We start from the raw sequence: 14270 nt of genomic DNA, 5'->3' as shown, positions 1-14270 counted from the left end.
GCACATATAAAATCTCTCCTAAAAATTTTGCACAGAAAATTAAAACATTCTCACACAATAACTGAATCTGAAGAGGACACATTTGGTCTGTACTTTTACTTGAAATTATTAACAAGTTTATGTATTGTACAGAATTGAACTTTCCATGAGTTTGAAACAGATTTTTTCGCTTAACCTAAATAATTTGCACAGGTGATTCAAACCATGCTTGTCACAATGGAGTTGGAATTTTAAAATTCAGGTTAGAGTTGGATTAAATTCATTTAATTTTTTGGTTTTAACCCAGATTAATTTGGGTGTTGTTTGTGCTGTAGCTAGAAGTACAAACGCACAGTTCATTGACTTCTCAAGCACTGACAACGTAATGCATAATATCATCAATGTTCCACATCAGCCCCTTCCTAACAATTTCACAATAATGATTATCTTTAAATCAACAATAATAAAGAGTGCAAAAACAGGACAATGCAAAACCACCCTTGGGTTCAGAAGAAGTAGGCTTTATCTCAACAAGGCAACATATGTCAGATTCTGGAAAAAAAATTGCACTGAATGCTGGAAATAATGTCGCAACATCTGAGGGACATCTGTTTTAGGCTGACTTGTAACATAGAGACAAAAATATAGAAACATAGAAAGATTTACAGCACAGGAGAAAGCCATTTGGAAATCATGTTCATGCTGGCCAGGAAAGATTACCCACCTTACTCTTTGTCTGACACTCTGTAGATTACAGCACCCAAAAAGCATATCTAAGTGTTTTTAAATACTGTAAGGGTTTCCACCTCGACCACAGTCTGAGCCAGTAAATTCCAGATGCCCAATACCCTGTGGGTGAAAACTTGCTCCTCAAAACTCCCTTCTAATTATTTCCTTTTACCCCACTTTCAGTTGATGTTCACTGGTTATTGTCCTCTCTGCTCATTGAAATATGTTCTTACTATTCATCATCACACGGCTCCTCACAATTTTATATGTCTCCATTAAGTCTCCCCTCCACCTCCTCCAATACAAAGAAAGCAACCCCAAACTATCCAATCTTTCTTTATTGTCAAAAATCCCTATTCCTGACAATTTCTTCATAATCTTTTCTGTACTCACTGTATTGTGATCACATACTTCCTCTAATGGGAGACCAGAGCTAAAAACAGCACTTCAGCTGCAGTCATTTATTTGTATAAATTATGGTCAAGGTTTATACAGTTCCGCATTACTTCTCTGCTCTTATATTCTTGGCCTTCGGCAATAAAGGAAAATATCTCAAGTACCTTTCTGATCATCTTATTTATTTGTTGCACTATCTTCAAGGATCTGCCGAAGTATACTCCAAGATCCCAGTGTTTTTTTAAATATCTAATTTATCATATTGTTAAGTTTGTTCATACCTTTATTCAAAGTTAAAGAGTACAGATGGTAGTTATTATTGTCTAAACTCATAGATGTGGGGAACGCCCTGAGGGGTGGCATGGGGACATTAAGTTGGGGTAGGGAAATGGGTATGGAAACACAGTGGCAGTGGCACTGAGTAGCCAGCAAACTCAATCCACAGAAGAAGGCCTCATGGTTTTCTGACTCACTGATTGGTAGCAGGGAATAGTTCTGTGAAGGTGAAGATTGAAAACTAAGAGTCCTATTCAGGCAGAACATTGTAATTTGAGTCATCTTTGAAAAGAATGGCTGAAGCTAAGTGTAAAATTCTGAGATATGATTTCCCACCAATGTTCTTCGAGAAATCAAAGTATAACCTTGGCACTGCCAATTCGCACCAGAACCAGGAACAAGTATAAAATATTTTCAGAACTAAAGGAGATTCCTACTTCTATGTGTGCCTTTAAATTTTTAGACAGCGCTAAAGTGTAAGACATGGATAGACCCTAGTATTAATTGGAGTTAAATTTTCAAAAAGAAGAATTTTGGAACAGATGTCAGAAACCTTAAACATAATTATTGCGAAAACATTAATTCTCAATGGCCTTCATGACTCAAATAAGCCATTCAGCAGTAATATGGACAAAACAGGAACAGATGAGCTGAATTCTAGTGGTGAGGTCACAGTGACAGTCCTTGTCATCAAGGCCAATTTCGACTGAGTACAGCTTCCAGGAGCCCGAGCAAAACTGGAATCAATGAGTTTCAGGGGCAAATTCTCCATTGTTTGGAGTTATACCTGGCACATAGGAAGATGGTTGTGGCTTTTGGAGATCAGTAATCTCAGCTGTAGGACACCTCTGCAGAAATTCCTCAGGTTAGTGCCCCAACCTACTTCATCAACGAAGCTTCCCTCCATAAGGTCAGAAGTGGGGATGTTTGCTAAAGATTGCACAACATTTAGCATCATTCATGATTCTTCAGATACTCAAACAGTCCATGTTCAAATACAACAAGATTTGGACAATATCTAAGCTTGGGCTGACCAGTGGCAAGTAATATTTGAACCACACAATATACAGGCATTGATTGTCTCCAATAAGAGGCAATCTAACCACCACCTCTTGACATTCAATGGTGTTACCATCATTGAAACTCACACTATCAATATCCTGGGGGTTACCATTGATGAACATCTCAACTGGACTCACCACAAAAACACAGTGGTTGCAAGAGCAGGTCAGAGGCTAGGAATATTGAGAGAGTAAAGCTTTACCCAAAGCTTGTCCACCATCTACAAGGAACAGTCAAACATATGATGGAATATTCCCCACTTGCCTGGATGGATGCAGCTCCAACTGCACTCAAGAAGCTTGATGCCATCCAGGACAAAGCAGCCAACTTGATTGGTGCCACATCCACAAGCATTCACTTCCTCCAGCACCAATGCTCAGTAGCAGCAGTGCATATTATCTGCAAGATGAGTGCAGAAATTCACCAAAGATCCTTAGATAGCACCTTCCAAACCCATTGTCACTTCCATCCAGAAGGACAAGGGTAGCAGATATGGGGGAACACCACCATCTTTAAGTTCCCCTCCTAGCTACCACCCTGACATGGAAATATATCACTGTTCCTTCACTGTCACTGGGTCAAAGTCTTGGAATTCCCTCCCTAGGAGCATTGTGGGTCAACCTACAGCATGTGGACTCAGCAGTTCAAGAAGGCAGTTCACCACCACCTTCTCAAGGGCAATTAGGGATAGGCAATGTTAGTGTGTCCGATGCCCCACGAGTGAATAAAAAACCCCACAAAGAATGGCGGATTCAGTGGTAGCAGTGATGTAAGACCACTCAGATACAAGCTGAATAACACTAACACAAAAGGAGAATCATAGCAAAGAGAAGTGAGGGTAGAGATTAAACCAGAAGACAAGAATTTGGGAACTATAACAGAACCCTAATGAATGGTCAACTATTTTTTTAGATGCAACTCAAAAATTCCATTATGTAATGAACTAATGAGAGAAAAAATGGGGGAAAAGTTATCAGGAGGAAGGCATTCTATTAGATGTAACCGACTTCAGCCCAGAAATGAATGAGTTGACAACTAAAACAATCAATTGTGCCATGTTGAACCATGGGTGCTTGTCCACAGTCTGTGGAGTGGATTGGTAAAAATCTTACCTTGATTCTATGAAGGTTAAGAAATTTGAAAGTTCTACTGTTTCAGGTTTGGGGAAGACAAAATGTTGAAATCACTGAAGGTAGTGGTGATTCCCTGTAACATTGCTGGGGCCAACCATTTTAACAATCCAGATTGCATAACAAGTGAACTATCCTTACAATTGACCCTTTATTATTGTAAAAACTCATCTGGTCATTAAAGGGAAAGAAATCTGCCATTTGTACCTGGTCCAGCCTACGTGTAAATCAGATCTGCAGCAATGTCACCCAGTTCAAGCATCATAAGGGGTGAACAATAAACACTCACGCCCCATGGAATAATAAACAAAAAGCCAACTATAATAAAGGCTCAAATGAAACAAACATGGGACAAAAAAGACTATTGTGTTTGAAAAACCAATGGATTTTCAATTTGCAAAATCCAGACCTTATTGTATTCCTTTAAGAAGATACAATAAAAACAATAACTATCACTAGAGAAGAGCACTGGGGAAACAAATGGGGCTATAGACCAGAAAATCCTCTAGACCTGATAGGTTACATTACAACAAAGATATATTCCAGTGAAGAAGAAAGATTCTAAGGAGGGGATGAGCCAACCAAAGTCTATCATTAATATAAATATTAACAGCAAGAGCTTATTTAAATACATAAAAAGAAAGAGGCCAATGTGAATATTGGCCTGTTAGAGAATGAGGCTAGTGAAATCATAACCAGGAATCAGAAAGTGGTGGAGGAGTTGAGTAAACACTTTGTATCAGTCTTCATGGTAGAAGACACTACAGCATTCTAAAAGTGCTAAACAATCAATGTACAAAAAAAAGGGGATTGAAATAAACACAATAAATACCATGAGAGAAAAAGTACTAGGGAAACTAAAAGGGCTAAAAGTTGATAAGTTCCCTGGATCTGATGAGTGATATCCTAGCATATTAAAGGAAGTAGCTACAAGATAATGGATTTACTGCTAATAGCCTCCCAAGGGTCCTCAGAATCTTGAAACATCCCAGAGGACTGAAAAACTGCCAATTTAATACTCTTATTCAGAAAGGGAGGAAACAAAACAAAATTAAATATAGGCTAGTTAGCTTAACATCTATTCTTGGGCAAATATTAGAGCCTATTATAAATGATTTAATTGCATAATTTCATCAGCAGCATCAGCATAATTTCATGAAGGAGAAATCATGCCTGTCAAATTATTTATAATTCTTTGAGGAGCTAATGGGCAGGATAGATAATGGCCAACCAGTCAATGTAACATAATCTGTATTTCCAAAAGGTGATTGATAAGGTACCATACATTAGTCTACTTAATAAGAGACCATGATATTGGGAGTTATATATTAGCATGAAAACAGGATTGATAAATAATAGAAAATAGAGAGTTGGGATAACAGGGCCATTTTCAGGAGGCAAAGCTCTACTAGTGGATCAATGCTGGGGACACAACAATTCACAATATATATTAATGACTTGGAAAGTAAATGTATTATGGCCAGGTTTGAACATGACACAAAAATAGATGGGAAGGCAAGTGGTGAGGATGACACACAAAGATAGATATAACTAGGTTAAATGAGTGGACAAAAATTTGACAGTTGTAATATAATGTGAGAAATTGTGAGGTTATGCACGTTAGCAGGAAAAAAAAAGCTGAACAATATTTAAATGCAGCAAGGCTGCAGAAAACTGCAGCACAGAAGGATTTAGGGATGCTCATTCATGAATCAAGAAAAGCTAACATACAATTTCAGTGCTAACAGGGAAGGAAAATGGAATGTTAGCCTTTACTTTGAAGGGAGTGGAGTGTAGACAAAGGGATGCCTCGCCAGAACCATATAAACTATTAGTTAGAACACACCCAGAATACTGTGAATAGCTTTGTTCCCCACATCCAATGAAATATGTATTGGCATTGCAGGCAGTCCAGAGAAGGCTCACTAAATTGTCCTTGGATATGAAGGGAGTTTCTTATGAGGATAAGTTGAGTAAATTGGGCCAGTACTCATTGGAGCTTAGAAGAATGAGAGGCTACTTTATTGAAATATTGAGAATTCTAAGGAGGCTGGACAGGATTGATGCTGAGAGGTTGTTTCCACTTGTGCAACAGTCTAGGACTAGATCCTGTATAAATCTATACAATCTCAGTATAAGGGGTCAACAATTTAAGACAAGGATGAGGAGGTTTTCTTTATTCTCTCAGAGGTTATTGGGTCATTAGGTCTATTCAAAACTGAGATAGGCAGATTTTTTAAATCTCTAAAGCAATAAAGAGTTATGGGCAAAAGGCAGGAAATAGAAGTTGAAAATAATCAAATCAGCTATTATCTCATTGAAGCAGATGAGATGGGCTGAATGGCCTTCTTCTATGCTGCGGCCTTATGGTCTAAAAAGACAAGTAACAAAAGACAAGTTCTCAAATGGCCCTAGATCATGGTCTGAGGAAAAGATCATGGATTGGTGAAAGGAACTCAGATCACAGAAGGGAAATCCAGAATTAGGATTGCAAGGTCAGCAGGAGACTCAGTTTAATAATAAGGACTATAGGATCGGTCAGAAATACCACAAAAAAGTAAAAGATCATAGATTGAGAAGTGTTAGTGGCTAATAACTAGGTAGACAAGTTGATAAAGGATGCTAAACAAAAAGAATTGGGAAGTTGGAAATAATTTGGTTTATGCACAAGGCATCAGACAGCCAGTTTGATCTCACAGTTAATGCCTTCTGATGATACATATAAATCTAAAGCCAGATTATTTGCCAAAAGGCCTGTGGTGGTCAAAATATTAGAGTCAATTTTGCTAAATCAGAAAAAATAGGCCTGAAGAGTTTCTTAGCCCTTTTAGCAACATATTTTGGGATGCAAATCAAATGATATAAAATCTGCATTTTGGCAAGGAGAAACATTTGAAATGAAAGTATTTTTATAGCCATCTAAAGAAGTTTGTGATTAGAAGTGGAATTACTGGAAATTAAACAAGTAATTTTGAGTTGCATGGTGTATGAGGATGTGGAATTTCTAAATTGAGTCCATCTTACTGAAAGGGATTGCATTCAGTTAGTAGCAGATGCAGTGATGTTTTATTGTTATCACAACAAGAAACTAGCAGGCATCTTTATGATACATGTTGATAATTGTGAGGAGATTCTGCAGAATTTGAGAATTATGTGATAGACACAATATGAAGGAGTTTAAGACTGGTAGTCAAGCTTCAGGGAGTGTTAAATATATAGATGTTGAGTAGATTAACTTTGAGTGATTTGGAATCAACAATCTTGCTTAGTATAGTCCAATTCCATCCCAATAAATGGAGCCAGGTCCTCTGAAAGAGAATTTTGCATCCAAGGTACAAACAAGTCAGTTAAGAGACTTGGTTAGTCAGTTGAATTGATTGCATGCTATGATGATACCCAAAGCCAGTAATGGCTTAGTGGAACTCAATACCATGCTCAAACATGTCACAGGGAAAGAGGCTCTAAGAGTAATTAAAATACTGAAGAAATTAAGTTTAGGGAATTACGTATCCAAATTTCCAGTCTTGGATCATCCAAAAGATATGAAGTTAGTCATTTTTAGCAATTCTTCATATGCCAGATCATTACTCCTCTATGGCAAATTTTATCATGTTCTTGGTGCGAGACAATAAACAATGTTTTCCATTGATCTTAGAAGCCAAGAAAATTGAGAGGGGTGTTAAAGGTATCTTGGCTGATACAACACTGGCATGAGTGGAAACAATAGAAGTGGGGCTGTGTTTTCCAATATTACGAAGGTAATCTTACAAAAGGGGCAATTTGAGAAACTAATTGCCCATAGAATGTTATGTAGACAATAGTTCTCTGAATTATACCGAATTCCTGCAGAACTCCATTGTAAACAGCCTTCCAGTCACAATGATACTGGTTGACCATTTCCCTTTGCTGCCTACTACCTGAATAGGAAGGATTTGGAGGGATATGGGCCGGGTGCTGGCAGGTGGGACTAGATTGGGTTGGGATATCTGGTCGGCATGGACGAATTGGACCGAAGGGTCTATTTCCGTGCTGTACATCTCTATGATTCTATGACTCTAAGCCAAATTTGTATTCAACTTTGTCACATTTTCTTACAACCCATGAGTTTTAATTTTTTCTGACCAGTAGGACTGTTAACTCTGCTTTTCTCTCTACAGATGGTCCTTTGTCTGTTATTTCCAATAAATTCTATTTTATTTTAAGCTTTATGCACTTTTAAGAAAGGTATTCCTTGATTTTGAGCATTACAAGCAAGGCTTGCATTTATTATACATGAGAAAATTGTGTTGAGTTGCCATTTTGAATCGCTGCACTCAATGTCTGCAGTAGTTTGACACACAAGGTTAAGAGTCAATAGCATTAGGGATGGGTAGAGGAGGCCCGGTAAATTACATTGTTAAGCTTATTAATATCTTTATTTAAGATTAAGAAGAAACAGATGATGGGTATTGATTGTCTAAGTACATAAATATTGGGGAGCACTTGTAACACTGAGTAAGAATGGAAGGTTTCAGTCCTTGAAAAGTGTTAGTGAGCCAGTTGAGCTGTTAGCTGGAGTCTAACAGTTTTTTGATCATCTCCAAAAGGAAAGCACACAACACCAGGTTATAGTCTAATAGATTTATTTGGAAGCACTACCTTTCGGAACACCTCTCCTTGATCCCACTCTGAAAGCTTGTGCTTCCAAATAAAACTGTTGGACTATAACCTGGTGTTGTATGATTTTTAACTTTGTCCAACCAAATCCAACACCAGCACCTCTAAGTCAAAAGGAAAGTATTATAAAAAGCAACAATCCCAATTAATTCAGAAAATAAATCATTACACTGTCGGTTCTGTTACAGTACATGTTTCTTTAACACAAATTGGCTTCAATGTGATTGAAAAATTTAGACCATTCTCTGTAGAATGCAAACTTTCCTTATTTGTATTGGTTATAATGTGATTCCGGCTCTGTTAGTTTAAGTTGCGTGGATATTGCATGATTTTCTTACAACACGTAATCACGTGAAAATGGAACTATCGTGTTATATCAGAACTGACTGTATTTTAACTGCACGTCGCTGCCAAGATGGAAATGTGAAAAGGAAAATATGAGCTCAATTCTGATATCAGTCTCCCTTAATATATGGAGTTGTCCAAATTTGTAAGGTTTATCTGAAAATTAAAATTAATTTTTGAGGTCACATTTTGTTTTCATAACAGATCACACTTAAGTACAATTTATTGCATCTACAGTCAAGGCACCTCATACCATAAACAATGACAGAGTTCAACAATATCTGAGTATTGCCAGTTACATATTCTGCATTATGCAGGGATCTGAATCTGGCAGTTTGTGTGGATTTGATATAAATCATAGTAATTTACAACTGCTGTGAAGCTGCATACCTGATGCATAGACTTCTAATAGTGGTTTATTTTCTGCTATCACAGGGTGAGGACATTATACAGTTTAGCAGATATTGCTTATTAAAATAACCAATTTATGGCAGCAGAGGTCAATTTCAGGAATTTGCAATCTGTGTACTTATTCAGCTGATTCTTATCAAACCAACTTCGACTCTGGTTCCATGTTGAGTTAGCTGCCTGTTTGTTCTCTTTCTTAGCACAGGCACTCTGAACAGTAACTAAGTTTTGTTGAAAGATGAGGACTTCCTTCCAAAAGTACAAAGCAATCTATGTATTTACAAATTTCTTTGAAACATCAGTCAATATAAGATTTTGCTTTTTCTACCTGCCATCAAAACCAGTGATTATCACTTGCTGACTTTCTCCAGCAATTTCAAGTTTTGTTTCAGATCTCCACCATCCACAGTTATTTGTTGCATTCACTATTAGTTTATTGACACAGATATAACCACTCTTCAATTATAAATTCTTGTCAATTATCAAGCCAGAAGCAGTGTCCAATTATGAGGTAGAAAGGGGTGTTAATATTAAGCTGAATCAAATCAGTTCAATTTGAAGAAATGTTTTTATATGTAGGCTTCTTCAAGTGCAATAGCGAAAATAATTGATTGGCAGCACATTAAAAGGAACATTGTGGATTCTTACCTTTTTAACTAACTTTTGTAATGTGGTTTTTCTTGTTTTTTTAACTGATGCAGTTAACGTTCAACAAATGCTTCTTGCTAAGCTGATAGATGTAATAATCTTATTGACCATTTCTGCACTCCTTTCAAACAGGAGTGCAGTGCAACTGCTGGAATGTGTATCTGGGGTCTGCTCACCTTTTCATCCAATAAGGTGGCATTCCTCCATTTAATCATGAACTATGTAACTATTTAGTAAATTGCAAACTGAACATTTGGGAGATATCTCTCCAAGTAAAGTGGATGAGATGCTTTGTGATTCAACCATGATGCAAGATATTGGTTTTAACTTCAGGTACGGATAACATCAAACAATCAGCACAGGTTGATGGGTTAGTGTTGAGGTGGCTTTAGATGGGGCTGGAGACATAAGGTATGTGAGCTATTTTGGTTTTAACTTTAATTCTCAGAATGAATGGTTAGAAGCCAGAGAAAAAAACAAAAAGAAAAATCTCTAACAATCACAAAGCAGAGCTATGCAGGGACCACCTACTAGCATATGGTTTCTCCATTATGCCACTGTTCAATTGCATTTTTGTCTCCATTACCTTACCTGGAAATTGATCATTGCCTGTGGGAAGTGGAACTTCTTGACATTCGTAAAAAAATTGTCTGTTGTTAGTTTAAACTGAAGTCATACTTGCTTAATGCTGTAATTTAACTTGAGTAACTTTCCAGGTTTAGTATTCCTTATTTCCTTTACTTCTGTACCTCTCGGTTGCCCTTTTCTGAAGACTGATATTCTAAGCTGTTCTTTTGCAGCTGAGTTCTTTGACAGGAAAGGCTGGACTCAAATGCTTCTGACAGGAGGTATTTAGAAAAGACACACCCCATGCTGAACTTTCTGTCCATCACATTTCATGGTCAGCAATTCACAGTCACACGTCTGATGTATATTGTTACCAACAACCCACTGGGGTGCTGAGGATCAGTAATATAACTCTTTCTGTATTTTCTTCAAGGATTAAACATCTCTCTTGTGCCCTGAAGGGTTCACAGGTCTCAAATGCCTTCTGGCAAAGAAAATGTTCTAAAGACCAATTTACTTCGAATTATAGCTATTTCCTGACCAATCTATTCACAGATGCTGTTACACATTTCTTGAGCAGTTGAGACTTGAACCTTCTGGTCCCGAGGTAGGGACATTACCACTATCCTCTTAATTGCACTCTGCTGTTTTGAGACAAATAGTCCAGTAATCGGTAATTGTTGCTGACCATGAAGTGGACAAGGTGGATGGCTGAGCAGAGTAAGGTAGCAGTTATACTCACACTGTTGTCATCTCATTTGGATTCGGAGAACCCAGTCTGCGGGATCCGTTTGTCAGAATGAGTTCGAACCCTTTATCTATGCAGGAGACGTTCAAACTAATCGTCTAAAAGTCTGACATAAGGGAATTGAATTTTAGCAATGTAAACAGAAGCTGGCTCGTCAATACCAATCCTCCAGAATCTTAGTTTAAACAGCCCTGTTAAAAAGAAAATCTAACCGACTTGAAAGCAGAACAAGAAAGTCTGAGCATCTTATCCCACTGATACAGTCTGTCAGCAGGAATTGTTGCAGTGTTTAAACAGAGAGATGTCAGATACAGACCGCTCTCCTGGGAGCAACATCAAGTTTCGTTTGCTATTCATTCGGATTCTAAGCACCGAGTTTCGATAAGCTGTTTTTTTTTAAACCTCTGTGCTGTTCAAAACCGTGAGCGCCCCACTTCCTCCGCAGTGACAGATTGAGACTGAATGCTCATACACTCACGGAAGACTATCTCCAAAATAAAACTGCATAAAATCTGATCTGGGGTCATTGGGAGTTGAGGGGAATGGGATGGGAAGTAGGGAGAATGAACCATATTTCTGTCCTCCTCTCCTCCCCCTCCCCCAGGTGAACGTTTATTCGAGGCCTTTTCCTGAACGTCAGGGTAAAGATTGTGGTCAGCTGCAATTTTGCAACGAAACTGCTCTCTGTCATGTTCTAAAGCAGGTTGACTGAAGGGCTCAGGGCAAACCTGAACGAGACACTGCTGGTCCACAGCAACTCGAAACACGGCGCACCAATGTTACTTCTTATCGCCATACCACAGGAAAAGCCGGCTATTCGGCCCATCATGCCTCTACTGGCTCAGAGGCTGCCAATCAGCCGCTGCAACCCCAATGCGTGGCTGAGTTCTTCTCTCTAGGTATTGAGGAGACGGGGGGGGGGGGGGGAGGGGTGCGGGAGAAGGGAAAGGAGGGGACAAGGGAGACGGACGGGCGGGGGGAGGGGGGTGGAAGAAAGGGGGAGAAAGGAGAGGGGGGAGAAAGGGGGAGAAGGGAGAGAGGGAGAGATGGGAGAGAAAGTGGGAGAAGGGAGAAGAAAGAGAGGCGGGGAGAGAGCGAGCGAAGGGAGAAAGAGAGGGAGAGAAGGGAGAGAGAGTGAGAGAGGGGAGGGAGAGAAGGGAGACAGCAAGGAGAGAAGGGATAACAACGTTTTTAGCTGGACTCTCACCTCGACCACGTTCCTGGTGATCTTGCCGAAGGAGTTGGGGATGACGAGGACGATGGGCGCCGGCGAGTTGCTGGAGGCTCTTCTCCTGCCCGATGTGGCGGGCACTGCCCAGTCCAGTGCCACCAGCCCCTCGTCGGCCAACTGCAGGTAATCCCGGACGAAGTGGACGGCGGTGCCCGGCGGCCAGATCACATTCCAGACGGTCTGCAGGTGAGGCAGTTTGCTCCAGATACAGCGGCACGGCGCCCCCGCGCTGAAGCTCAGGCAGCTCCTGAGCAGGTACTTGGCCAGGGCGGAGGGCTTGTGGACTAGCCTCGGCACATCACTGTCCCCCGGGCTCTGGGCTCCCTTCAGCAAACACCTCTCGGTCAAACTCCATCCGAAATACAGCCTGGCCACCAGGTACAGCACGGCCAGGAACACAATGCTCACTGTGGGAGTCCACCATGGCATTGCCAAGTGCCAACTGGCTGCCAAGCAGTTCCCCAAACGACAGCAAAACAAATCAAACGGCAATAACAACTCAGTGGGTCCGTTCCTCTCGTATTGGATAGCACAGCAACTGCTCGGAGCTCTGAATGCTAGCTTTACAAAGCAGACTCTCTCAGTCACTGAAACGACTGAACTGTGAGACACTGTTTACTAATGTGCGCCGCTCCAGTACATCAAAGAGACTGAAAAGGATAAACCCTTTTACATGCCCTCTCCCCTCCACCTCCCCGTTCAGCCGTCAGAAAGGAAGTTGATGTGATCGCATCGTCTTCCTATTCAACGCTGAGCATCTCGTCCCTTCACAATTTAAAAAAAACTTCTCGCCTTGTTGTCGTCAAATCATCACATTCGAGCTCCCAGGAGCTCTTACTCCCCCCCTCCTCCCTTTACACACTGACACACTGTCTTCACATACTTCGTATCAGCAAGCTTTAAAAAAATAACGTATCCGTTCAGGCTACCCCTGGTTATGTAACCACTGACTGTGGTTCAGCGTTTTAAGGAGGCAAATATTAATTCTGCGGCTAAAACCTATGACAGTACCAGCTCCTCAGTGCTTCACATTCTCCTCCTCATAGGGATGGGGAAGTCTGTCTTTTGCTGAACTTTGGCATTTTGATTGAACCAAGCCCTGTTCGACAGACATTCCACTCCACCATCCTTTTGGCTGCCAGCTGTGATGAGAGTTACTTGGTCAGGTGCTGCCCTGTGCAGAGCTTGACCCTATGGTTCTCATCCACAGAAAATAATTCTGAGGTGGAGTCACTATAGAAATGTTAACTCTGATTTCTCTCCACCCATGCTGCCAGATCTGCTGAGCTTTTCCACCAGTTTTGTTTTTGTTTCTGATTTCCAGCATTCACAGTTATATCATTTTTAATTTTGTAACCTTATGACCTTGAGGAAAAATTATCATAAGAGATAACAAACAACACACACAAACACTGCTAATAACTTTAAGAAGGCAAAGGCATCCATCTCTTAAATATCCTTGATCTCTTATATCCTGCTCCCTTATATACATTTACTTTCATGTCTTGGCAGTTGGTTGAAGACAAGATGAATGTGACTTCCAAGTGGCTGTTCATCACCATTTCTCTTCACATTCTCTGTGACCATATCTTTCTAAACTTCAGCAATCAAGAGAATTCCAATTGAAATTCCCTCTTCAGACCTTTCAGCCATTTTCCTCCTACCACTTCATCTCAGCAAACCCTTTGTGTCCACATTGAAGCTGGTCCGTGTCTCTCCTCCTGCAATGCTTCTAGACTGCCTCCCCATTTTTTCTCCAATCCCTAGTCAAGCCCATTTCCTCCAAGAAGCCAGCTGTTTCCTTTAATATAACTCCTGGCTGCTTAACATCCTCCTTCTCCACACAATGCTCATGGCCATTGTCAAGTTGTTACACTGAGCACTGCCCTATCTCTTTGATGAACCAAAGGGTAATTGTGTTTATTTTTTTGCAGAGAGAGAGTATAAGAAATAGTTTACCCTTTGCACAATGATGTGATAGTTAATATGTGAGTCATTCAAAGAAAAAGGGCTAAAATACTGCAATTGCAACAGAAGGAGAGGGAAAGCAGTTCGAATGAGAGAATCCTTAATATGCAGAAAGTGAGTTACAAAG

General features: G+C 40.0%; 1 protein-coding gene across 1 annotated transcript in view; it reads right to left on the bottom strand.

Annotated features, from left to right (window-relative positions):
* LOC140491451 (protein ABHD15-like) overlaps window positions 1–13280 on the bottom strand; it is a 41188-nt gene extending 27908 nt beyond the window's left edge. Inside the window, exon 1 of the mRNA XM_072589628.1 lies at window positions 12152–13280. Within this exon, the coding sequence (XP_072445729.1) occupies window positions 12152–12604 (453 nt within the window). The 5' untranslated portion in view covers window positions 12605–13280. The remainder of the gene's footprint in view (window positions 1–12151) is intronic.
* Between the last annotated feature and the right edge of the window lie 990 nt (window positions 13281–14270).

Source organism: Chiloscyllium punctatum, chromosome 19 (assembly GCF_047496795.1).
Source record: "Chiloscyllium punctatum isolate Juve2018m chromosome 19, sChiPun1.3, whole genome shotgun sequence".
Taxonomy (NCBI): domain Eukaryota; kingdom Metazoa; phylum Chordata; class Chondrichthyes; order Orectolobiformes; family Hemiscylliidae; genus Chiloscyllium; species Chiloscyllium punctatum.
Note: the sequence above shows the minus strand (reverse complement) of the source record. Positions and strands in the feature narration are given on the sequence as shown.